The 11,379-nt window shown below is 43.3% G+C and overlaps 1 protein-coding gene and 1 long non-coding RNA gene across 4 annotated transcripts in view; one reads left to right on the top strand and one right to left on the bottom strand.

Moving 5' to 3' along the window:
• The window catches only part of LOC147149547 (uncharacterized), a 19,025-nt gene extending 16,679 nt beyond the window's left edge, over window positions 1–2,346 (bottom strand). For both annotated transcript variants that reach the window (XR_015086265.1, XR_015086266.1), the window contains exon 1: window positions 1,745–2,346. This is a non-coding gene — a long non-coding RNA (uncharacterized LOC147149547). The remainder of the gene's footprint in view (window positions 1–1,744) is intronic.
• LOC147149546 (homeodomain-interacting protein kinase 1-like) lies at window positions 1,609–7,195 on the top strand. Of its 2 annotated transcripts, XM_086026455.1 has the most exons (8): window positions 1,622–2,263; window positions 3,018–3,209; window positions 3,300–3,481; window positions 3,957–4,080; window positions 4,502–4,612; window positions 4,710–4,796; window positions 4,865–5,058; window positions 6,331–7,195. In XM_086026455.1, exons 1-8 carry the CDS (start codon window positions 2,003–2,005, stop codon window positions 6,515–6,517), a joined length of 1,338 nt encoding a protein of 445 aa, XP_085882581.1. In that variant the 5' UTR covers window positions 1,622–2,002; the 3' UTR covers window positions 6,518–7,195. The 2 variants fall into 2 exon arrangements, with proteins under 2 accessions (XP_085882582.1, XP_085882581.1); XM_086026456.1 differs by lacking the exon at window positions 3,018–3,209 and having other exon boundaries at window positions 1,609–2,263.
• Window positions 7,196–11,379: the final 4,184 nt, after the last annotated feature.

The raw sequence follows: 11,379 nt of genomic DNA, 5'->3' as shown, positions 1-11,379 counted from the left end.
CATCAGCCCAGGGCTTAAAAGAACGTGAGCGACTGTGGCTGCATGTTTTTACTTTTGTTTTTAAATTTATGTGAATTTGTTAATGTACTTGAATTAAGCACGTGCCTATTTTTCGATATTTTCGCAACCCCTAATGCTGTTCTTTTGCCTCACATTTTTTTTAAAGTCCTATTTTGTACTTAAAAGTAGTCCCGCTGTTGATTTTTTTCTTGAGTTGAAAGTGCATTAAAATCCTACACCATACACCAGTGGCTAACTGTTTGACTTAGTGGAGGTGATTATGTGAAAGAGTTCGGTGTGCAGTAGCCACAAATGTTATTTCTCATTCATGTTGATTGTGAAATAGCAATCGAAGATTAATGACACTACTAATAGTAGGGCAAATGGCCTTGAACCAAGCGCACACTTCATTACACAGAGCCATATCCAAATGGGATATCTTAAGAGAAGCTAATGATGAATCACAAATTACGCGGATTTACCACGCACTGTAAAGCCTGCTTGTTTGCCAAATGAACTTGTGATTGCTTTCTGACAACATGCTAACATAACATAAAAGCGAGGTCACATTTGTCTGATTTGATGTACAATATGCACAGAATCTACATTCAACCAGTGAAAAAAATGCTTTTAAATGGACGTGATTATTTTGTCACGCTTCAAATAGTTATGTCCGCATTACACGGTATGGCTATAGAAAACGTTGAAATGTTGGAATTTAAAGAAAAAGGCCAACTCAAGTACAGTTAATGTATTTTCTCAATTATTTCTCACTCTATTAGAGAATTAGTAAGAATAAAATTAGTGATAGGCTCCAGAAAAAAATCATCAACTTTAAAACACCACTTTTCAGGTTAACAGGAAACCTTTTCAAGATTAAAAAAAAATGACTGGCTCAGTTTCATGAGCACATCTCAACCTATGCACACGTCAATCTCTGAAAATATCACAAGTCCATGGACATTAACGTCTTATAACTTTAGCTTAATGTTGCGTATGGATGTGAATGAAGAAAACGCTTAATGTCCATTAAATCCAAAATATTGAAACGATTGTTTTGATATTTTTCAGAGATTGATGTGGTCATAGGAAAACGTGTGCACGTGAATTTTGATGGCGTTTCGTAACATTCAGCGATGTTAAGTTGTATTTTTTTCTATGGTGAACATTGACGGGGCAAAAAAGGCTTACTCATAAAATCCCAAATACTGTGGCAACTGTTTTGAAATTTTAAGAGGTTGAAGTAGGCATGAGATGTGCGTGTCAATTTTGGTGACAATTAGTCATACTTTTCTGATATTAAGCAACCTTAATCTTTTTTATACACACATTAAGCGTTTTAGACTGTGCCACGAGTACGGCATAGTTTTCAGACTTTGATTATGATTTTAGCAATTATATTAAAACATGAAGAACGCATTTTGAAAAAAAAAAAAATCACTTTACAGAGTCTTTCTGCTAAGGCATCGTGTGCGGAGTCTATTTAACAGTGGCAGGGTAAAAATAAAGAGACATACTGAGAAGGGGTGATTTTCTTCTGCGTTTAAGTGAATTTTAAAAAAAGGCTTTTACAACATGCTAAGCCGCTAGCGGCACATTTACATAACAACCTGTCGCGTCCATTAAAGATTACAAGAGCCATACACACGCCATACGTTCCGCGACATGGTGTACGTGCGTGCGAGGATGAAATGGTAAAAGGGAAAACCAACCCGGCGTGTGATTGTATAACACTTAAACGTACCTCGTTCGTCACAAACAGCACGCCGGCTCAGGTCGACTGAAGGCGGAGAGCACTTACGGACACCGTGGAGACTTTGAGGCCCTACCCGACCCATAATACCACCTCGTCCCCGTCTCCATGACGACAATGTTACGTTACAACATTAACCGCGACGGTATAAAGCACTTGAAAGTCAAAGGTAGCGTCCCCCAGGCTACAGCCGCGTGCAGGGCGTCTCTCAACTGTTTACACCTCCGGGCGAGGTGACTGGGGCTCCCCATGTCATCGACAGAAGAGCCGTGCCTTCAATCGGACGACCACCCGGTCTTCCCCAGAATGGACTCGTCCGGCTCCGAGGACAACCAGTTTTCACCCGGAGCCCGAATTCATTCCAAATCGTCCGGCTACGACGTGCTGTCGGTCCTGGGTCGCGGCGCCTACGGGAACGTGGTTAAATGTCGGAAGACCACCGACAACAAGACGGTGGCGGTCAAGACCATCAAGAACCACGGAACATCAGCCAAACGGGCCATATATGAGGTGGGTGACGTCCATTAACTACCTGTAGTAACGACTTGTCCCGACGTTCGACATTTCGAGGTTATGAACGGCGAGATCAGGTGAACAAGACGTTCTCAGTTAGCGACGTTACTACTACTTCTCGAACCGCCACTTTAGTAAAATACTGGTAATGCACGTTTTTTTATTTCCTTTGTTTTGTTTTTTTAGTGCTGCATGTTAAAAACAAAAAGTTGAATCAATCACAAAGTCTTCTGGTGATCTTACAAATATCCATCCATCCATTATCTATACTGCTTCTTCTCACAAGGATCGCGGGCGTGCCGGAGCCTATCCCAGCTGTCTTAGGGCAGTGTGCGGGGGACACCCTGAATTGGTTGCCAGCCAATCGCAGCGCTATTCTTACAAATATTTACTGTAAATATATCCAGCAGTATTGTCTCCTGCAAATGCCAAATACAGTTTGCGTTACTATTCGCCTTCTCCTCACCCTTTACAGTTTGCGTTTCTATTTGCCTTCTCCCCCCCCTTTAAAGTGAGGATTTCAATACTATGTGATGAGCAACAAAGCTAGCAACTTATTTTTTGTTAATCGGATAGACAGCATCACGCAGGCGCCATTTATTTAACATCTGGACATAGTGTAAAGACCTCCTGCTCTGTGAGTGAGAGTCCTTAACAGTTTTTCAGTAACACTGATTATTTGTTTTGTTTTGACTCAATGGCAAGCTATAGATACAGAAAACCCATTTCTATGCCACTTATGTCTTTATAGATCCTTGCCCTGTTAAAAATCAAAAAGATGGATGCTGACAAATGCCACCTGGTGCAATGGTACAGCATCTTCAGCATCACCGGACATGTTTGTATTGAGTTTGAGCTGTTGGACAAAAGTCTGTTTGACTTTGTAAAAGAGCGGAATTTCAGACCTCTCCAGCTGAAGGAGATCAGGCCAGTTGTCCATCAAGTATGCTCCTGGAGGGAAACAAAAATTGCTTGAATACTTTTGGAATGAAATTGATCTTGTGATGTTGCACTTGTTGGGATGACCTTTTAGCTGGCCGACATGCTGGACCACTTGAAGGTCTCGCAGATCATACACGCGGACCTCAAGATGGAGAATGTGATGCTGGTCAACCAGGTGCAGCAACCCTACAAGATTAAGGTGATCGACTTCGGCCTGGCCGCTCAAGTGTCCACCGCCAAACAGGGCTCGCTCATTCAGACACTCCCCTATCGGTGAGTCAGATTAAATAGAAATCGGTGTACACCGTCTCTCATTGTTAAATGCTGTAACCAAAATACTGGAAACATGTCGTATAGTTTGAACACAGGGATGTCCAAATCCGGTCCTTGAAGACCACTATCCTGCATGTTTTAGATGTTTCCCTCATCCAACACACCTGATTCAAATGATCAAGATCGTTAAAACACACATCCAACAAAACACTGTGATAGCAGATAGACGTAAACAAAAATACATAAATGATAGAACTTGAAGTTGCCACTTGCTCCATGCAGTGTAAATCTAGCCATAATTTTAACAAAAGCAGTTTTAGGGGTGTTCTTTGTCCGATGACATAAGTTCAGGGAACTAGTGATGTTTGCGTAATCACACCCTCAAACTGGAATGAATATTTGGTTAAAAAAAAAAATAAAAAAAACTGCAAAAAAAATCTTTACACAATAGATGATTACTCATCTCTCTCTCCAGGTCTCCGGAAGTCCTGTTGGGTGCGCCATTCTCGGAAGCCATAGACATCTGGTCAGTAGGCTGCATTGCTGCGTTTTTATACACAGGCGCACTGCTCTACCCTGGAAAAAGTGAATACGACATGGTAAGTATAAGTAAGTAAACGTTTGCCTTACTTTGGTGAAATTGGAGCAACGGCAATACAGTGAAACCTCAGTGCAGCCTTTATAACAGCACAAAAGTTAACTTGTGGCGCAAGTTTGCTTCATCAATTTCATTATTTAACATCAATTGTCACACCAGTGCAAAAAGTTTACCACTTCAAAAACAAAAATCAGCCTTTAACTTTGGTAACAAGTTTTGGTGACGCTAAATTCTAAATGCTTTAAATGTGAGCCCACGTATTTATTATTCTTTTGTAATACACTTTGAGTTCACCCAAAGTCAACTGGGATAATTTCCACCTCACCCATGACCATAATGAGGACAAGTGCTTATAGAAAATGGATGGATGGATAAATCCAAATTCGCAATGGTAAATATGGAACTTGGTGTTGTATTTCCAGGTTCGGTACATTGTGGAGACTCAAGGCCAGCCTCCAGATAATGTTCTTGAAGCTGGACTGCAGACCAGCTGCTTCTTCCAGATGGAGCGCAATTTCAGCTGGAAGCTCAAGGTGTGTGCCTCTATGACTACTTGTCCTTAAAAAAAAAAAATACAGAAACAAAAGAAAATACAGAAACACAGGCTTACCTTGAGCCTTGTCTCTTCAGACACCAGAGCAGTACCAGAAAGAGACCACCTCAATACCCAAAGAGACCAGACGCTTTAAATTCCGCTCTCTTGATCGCCTTCTTCACGTAAGCAGTCACTCAAACGTCTTCACTTGAAAACGCTGTCAACGTATGACATGGGCAACTTGATTTAGTTCCAGCCGGGAATCTTGAACACCAGGCACATTGCCAACAAAGCGGCCAAGACCGCAGACGTGCAGAAGTTTGTGGAGCTGCTGAAGGGAATGCTGCAGCTTGACGCCGCCCAGCGGATGACGCCCCGCCAGGTGCTGGAGCACGACTTTAGCACCATGAGCCACCTTGAGCCGCTTCATGACACCAGCTCTCAGTAAGTCCATGATGCTGTTCGACTTCCAGATTGTTACAATTAAAAATTTCCGGGCTCAACCTATCTCAGTCATGAAACTGAAACTCTAAGGGCAATGTCGGTAGTTTAATCCTCCCTCTCCCAACGTTAGTCACCTTACCAAAGAGTGCCGTTAAAATATTCTATATTTGTTTCCACTTAAAAGAAGTCAATTGTCCAGCTTTACAATGTGCCAGTCATCTTTTTTTCTTGGAAGTTGGCACTATGCAATTCGGTGATGGTTAAAATCCGTGAGTTATGAATTATTTGCTTACACAGTAAATACTTGAATTAATACACATCTGTAGTAGTCATTTTTAAACCATGTGAAATAGTCTTAATTACCCTTTGTTCAATTGTACAATAGTGCTGCAAGTGGACTTTCAAGACCTTTGTTTAATTACAAGACACATGGTTTCTGAAGTTGAACATGAAAGACAATCACACATTCACCCACAAGTTTTTTTTTTCAATTTACACACGTCATCTAGCATCACACTTGTAATTTCAGAAGCCATGCACTCTGCAGTAAACATTACAAGGTGTGAAATGTTGATCCATCCTCTAGCACCAACAGTTTGATTGATTCTGTCAAGAGGTAGTGAAAGCTGGCATCAAACATTTCACTTTTCACGATTGAGAATCAGTGGATGACAGGTTAGCATATCTGCCTCACAGTTCAAAGGTCGTGGGTTCATAACCGGGCTCTGGCCTTCCTGTGCGGGGTGTGCAAGTTCTCCCTGTGTTTGTGTGGATTTTGTCCGGGTACTCGGGTTTCCTCACACTTCCCCAGAGCGCACATGCTAGCTTAATTGACGACAAGCAGCAAATAAACGAGGCATCTTCAGAGATTGTTTCACTTTGCCATATCCAATACGGCTGCGACGTAAATGTTGTATGTGGTAATACTTGCCACCGGGTAGGGTTGCCAAAATCAGATCCGCTCATTTTGCAAGCCTTTTGCCATTTATTGCCGGAAACCGTGCCACGGACTCACTTGGACGTACGTTTTGCATAAGAAGTGAACAATACTGATCTTTAATAGCACATGAACACAAAGCAGCTCACTTTACTGTGTACCTTTCTAATTGGTGAGCTTTTGCCATAAAGTCCTGAGGACCCAGCACAGAGAAACATGTAGTTTTTGTTAAAATGTGTTTTTGCGAATTGTAATACTAGCGGTTTATGCGGAAAGGGATGTATTTTCAATGGACAGTATTTTGGTTTACAAATACACGTTGCCTTGTCTTGCAGCGCGCAGTCGTGCTTTCACATCATGTCCGTGTGCTCCAACATGACCGCGCTCCAATCGCTCAGCGGGAAGGGATTCGACCCGTCGGCACTGAACGAGCCGCATGATGACGAGCCGTGCTGCTGCAGCCCGGCGTCGCCGGAAGTGTACGAAATCATGGCCCAAGATGAGCGATCAGAGCCAAGTTGACATAAGGGTCGGGGATAAACAGGAGATGTCCGCTTCATGAGGTGGAGGGACGACGTGCTTTCGCTTCATCCCCTCTACATTACAATTACAAACTCACCCAACGAACAGCGTTGGAGCCTTGCTTACATGTACAATGTTTACACTCAACAGTCATGTAAGAAGGAAACGGCCAACAAATCAAAGTCTCATGCGCTACGGACTGAGCTAGCCAGGTATCGTTGCTTGAAATTGACCAACATGCTCCCATTGTTTGTGCTCCTTAGATACCAAACAGCTTTGTGTCTGAGCAGTGTGCCCGTTGGATGGATGGAGAGATCAAATGTGCTGAAACGTGAACATAAAAACCAAATGAAGCTGTTTGTCCATCTTTGTGTTCACAAGCAGTCGACTGTCTTTCTGCTTTGTGAGGGATGACGGGACAAAACTGCCATTGCCGTTATAATTCTTGGTGTGTGGACGGTTATATTGATGCGCGACTACAACTGCTGAAAATAACTCTGTCCTATTGTTTACTGTTCTACTATGTCAAACAAAATGAGGGCTTTGAACGTCTGCGATGCAATGGTTTATCAGCGCTAATACAAAGTAAACGTTAACGCGCCCTCTAGTCCATTGCTAAGTGCACTCTTGCCCATCTGATAGCTAATAACGGAGCCATTAAATGGACCGATAACGTTTGCAGCTGTGTCCTCGTCTTCATTCCGCCATCTTTCCGCCTCACCTCAGCCTCCCTCCCCCGCCACCTAGCCCTTTAATCCTCCAATAAAACCTGATTCGCGTCTGCCGTTGGCCCTAGGAAATGAACAATCCCCCAAACATTTCTTGATGAATGTAGTGTTTCATCACTTTGGTGCCCATGCGTCTGATTTGTGTGCAAGGAGACTTGGTGGTGCTGGTGCACTGGAGGCTTAGCAGATGAATAGTCCATGCCTGGAAGCTGCTTAGTGCACGGCGCACATGGGACGAGCTGGCTGCGTTGCAATGCGACAGCTGCTTTGACTACAATGTGTGATACATTATGCAAATGACAGCAAATCTTCCATCTTGGATCGTTGTCGTTGATCACACACTCGTCCAGAACTCGTGGCTGGCAAATGGATGGATGGAGAGGCAGCGACTCAGTACAGAAACGCTGAAAAGTGCCGCAAATGATTTTACTTTGTCCCGTTGTCCGTCAACGATCAGTCGCGCAGGCCGGCCACCCGTTGGTTTCCGCCGCTCCATGTCCGTCGTGTCGGTCACGCTGCCCTCCTGGACCATCCCTCATGTAGCCGGCCATTATGCTGTCTAGCCATATAACCAGCTATTGGTCCATTGTCTCTGTGTGTGTCAGTCTCTCTGTACGCATCCATTTATCTGTCTGACCGTCGAGCCCGTCCAACGGTCTGGCCAACCATCGCAGCAGTTTGTTGTTCCGTTGGGCGTTTTCGTTTGTGGCCTTTTCCCGAATTGGTCCAGATGACCAGCAAGCCATCTGTCCGAAGCAGTTGTTCCATCCATTTGACAATATCAGTCTGTCCGTCCATCTTAGTCCAGTCAGTGTGTTCATCTGTGGAGGACAGTGCATCCAGCCGTTGGTCACATTGGCCGTCTCTTAGTTGGTCCATTTGTCCATTCAAATCCAGTTTTGTGATTGTTTGTCAAATGTTCACGTTTATGGGAAGTCTGCGACAGCGACGACATGCTGTACTGGTTTATCGTGGAAGCATACTCTATGCAAACAGTCTTTTGTCTTTTTTTGTTGTCATCCAATCCACGGGGAATCTTTAATTATTATTAAAGACAGTGGTGTTGCCCCAAAATAACAATTTACACTTCAAACCACCTTCATCCCATGCAATTTGCATACAATAGCAAAGAGAAAAAGGTGCATTGATGTCAAGTCGAAGCCTTCATTGCATGTTCTCCTCTGCGGGGAAGCTGAGGTCGGCGCACCTGAGAGGCTCAAAGCAAAGTAGTGCGGGTGGATGAGGGCGGTTAGCTGTAAACAAATGGAGGCTGCCCCGGAGGGATATACCAATGCTTTTATGATCAAGTCAGAGGAAATGCCCTAAGAAAGGTTATCTTTTACACACAAGTTGACTAAAAACTGTTTGGATAAACAGGAAGTCTCTAAAAAGGAGATTATCGTTTTTCGTAGAGGGATTTTAAAAGTTTGGTAAGAAGGCTATCTCATACGAACGCTGAGTATGACTTTTGATACCATGACGATCAGGTGCAGAGCTCGGGCATTCGACGCCTCTAGTGACTGACTTATTGGCGACAAATCAAACCACTTTTTGAAGTATTAGAACAAGTTTTTGTGGAATGAGACCAATGAAGAATGCCAGAGATGTCCCCTCCACCCACCAACATCCAGACAGCAAATGAGTATGACTACTGCAGTAGTCCACTGGCTAATTTAACCTCCATCCGTGCTTTGGCTCAACCCTGAGCAGAACAAACTCACCGGGGGGGCAGTCGCATGTAAATGAGCCCAACTCTTACATAACCGTGAGGCAGAATGGCTCCCTCACACACATTTTCATAAACGGGAAGAAGAGCAAAAGACTTTTAATTTCACACTTGATCGGTGGCACTGGGCAGACACTTCTCAAGAGACTTAACTATTTGTATACAAGCAATTAGAAGGGCACTTTTCCATATGTGCCCTTTAAATACCTTGCTCAAGTTTCTGATGTCCCTGAAAAAGCGTCCAGTTATTGATAGTTTGACGTGGAGCTTATATCACTTCTGAATGTCAATCAGTAGGCTTGTTTTTAGGAAGAAGTGGCGAACCATTTGGTTTGTGAATATTTAGGTTAAAGTGGAAGTCAACCCCCCAAAATTTTTGGAAAGAATGTTCTTTGCAGTCCCACTAGTTTAAACACTGCATTCTGATTAATAGTGCGTTTGTGGAATGTGAGTTAAAGAGTAAAATCCACCTGTTTTTGTACATCTCCGGCGGCGGCCATTTTATCACTTGCTGTCGACCGAAGATGACTTCACAGCTGTTTAGGGCTCATGTAACAACCAATCATGGCTCACCTTCAGAAAACAGGTGAGCTGTGCTTGATCGTTACCTGAGCAACTGCGTTGTCATTTTCAGTCAACTGAAAGTACAAAATGGCCGGCCCCTGAGATGGCTATAAATGGGGGGATTTTGCTGCTTAACTCCTATTGCACAAACGCAATATTAGTCAGAATGCCATGTTTAGACTAGTGAAGGTGCATAGAAGCTATTATTGCAAATAAGTTGGGGGGGTTGACGTCCTTCTAACTAGCAACCTTGCCTAACACATTAGCTATAGCTATTAGTATAATGCACCAGGCGCACGGTAGGACACATTAAACATTTGTTCGTTTATAAAAGCATCCTGTAAGACACCCCCGGCTATTGATTTTCCTCTCACTCGTCTTCGTAAAGCTCCCATCCTCTCCACTGCCTGTCCTATTAGGATGGCAAGGGAGGGATGGCTCGAGCGTGACTACTGGAGAGGAGACGTCAAACCTCGAAAGCACGAGGTGACCAATAACGACAATGTCCCCTTTTTTTTTTTTTTTTTTTTAAATGATTTTGGGCGCTCTTTGCTTAAATCTGGTCAAATGATCCCGGAATGAATAGCCAGCATCTCTCTAACGCATTGTTTTGTATTAACTCTTGAAATGCTCCCAATAAATCATCTTTGATCACTAAACAACCAACTCGTTTGGTTCTCAGCATGCCATACTAATTACCGCACATTATAAATAGAATGTCTTTCTACGAGTGATTAATTGGCTTCCGCGTTGCTACCGAGAAACAATATGCTGCTATAGCCACAAACGCAGGGAACATTCCAAGCCAAATGAAACACGAGAGAAAGCACATTAAAGATTCTTTTGAGTTATAATGAGGCTTTTTGTGGGGGCTTTTTCTAGCTCATTGCAAATCGGGTCAGTTATGAACAGCGGTGATGAATGCAAACAAGGTGTTTACCGCATATTCTACATGCAATTTTTGGCAAACAGTACGTGGATTGGTTCAGTTAGTCTGAACAAGAGTGAGACTTTAAATTTCAGAGCCGGGCTATGTGACGGACCGGTCCGTCCAACCGTCACTGACGGACGCCCGTTTTGCTGACGGTTGACGAGAAAAATTTGGGAATAGACGGATTAAGCATTTTATTTAGTCTTTATTTAGTCCGCCATTCGTGTGCAGTCCGGCATAAAATGGATGGATGGATGAATCATTTGTCATTTGAACTGTTCTGTCCTGCACTCCTTTATACAAAATAACAATGCTCGAAACTGGAGTGTAAGAAATGTTATGATTTGTCCATGTTGGTGGTTATATGCCAACACGTCGGAACAATGATCTTACATTTGGGCTGCTAACTTTTGATTTTGTCCCCCCCCCCCCCCCCCTTTTTTTTTTAAATAGCTGTAAAAAAACCATCACTCCAGTACATCAATACCAAGTGACGAAGGGAGCGTTTAGGATTGCCAGACATTTCCCTGCGGGGTTGATAAACTGCAAAAAGCTGAGCAAAAGCAGCATGATTGGATTGACATTGACCCGCTGGACAGAATCGCCGCTCCAATTGAATGATAATACCCATTTTGCTGCGCTTGTGATGATGGGAGGGGAAGATACACTTCCAAATAGAATGGGATTCTCCATTTTCTTCCAAGCGCTTTAAAGAAGTCGCTGTCAGAAATAGTATGGCAGAAATACCTGGTAGAACACTTTGAATTCCCAGACTCGTCTGAAGGAACTCATGCGGTTGGAAAGTAAATGTCACAATCCAGACAGAAACAGGCCCATCGCCTGTACCTTCCGCTACCAGTTTATACCAACGAGGAGACAATATTCTGACATTTTCTCGCCTTTTTTTTTTTTT

This window comes from Filicampus tigris, chromosome 3 (assembly GCF_054856515.1).
Source record: "Filicampus tigris isolate MCC_2025a chromosome 3, RoL_Ftig_1.0, whole genome shotgun sequence".
In the NCBI taxonomy this organism is placed as follows: domain Eukaryota; kingdom Metazoa; phylum Chordata; class Actinopteri; order Syngnathiformes; family Syngnathidae; genus Filicampus; species Filicampus tigris.
Note: the sequence above shows the minus strand (reverse complement) of the source record. Positions and strands in the feature narration are given on the sequence as shown.

Coding starts and splice junctions, on each gene's coding strand:
- LOC147149546 (XM_086026455.1), top strand. CDS start 2,003: ATGTCATCGACAGAAGAGCCGTGCCTTCAATCGGACGACCACCCGGTC. Junction 3,210..3,299: donor TCAGGCCAGTTGTCCATCAA/GTATGCTCCTGG, acceptor ATGACCTTTTAG/CTGGCCGACATGCTGGACCA. Junction 4,613..4,709: donor ATTTCAGCTGGAAGCTCAAG/GTGTGTGCCTCT, acceptor TTGTCTCTTCAG/ACACCAGAGCAGTACCAGAA.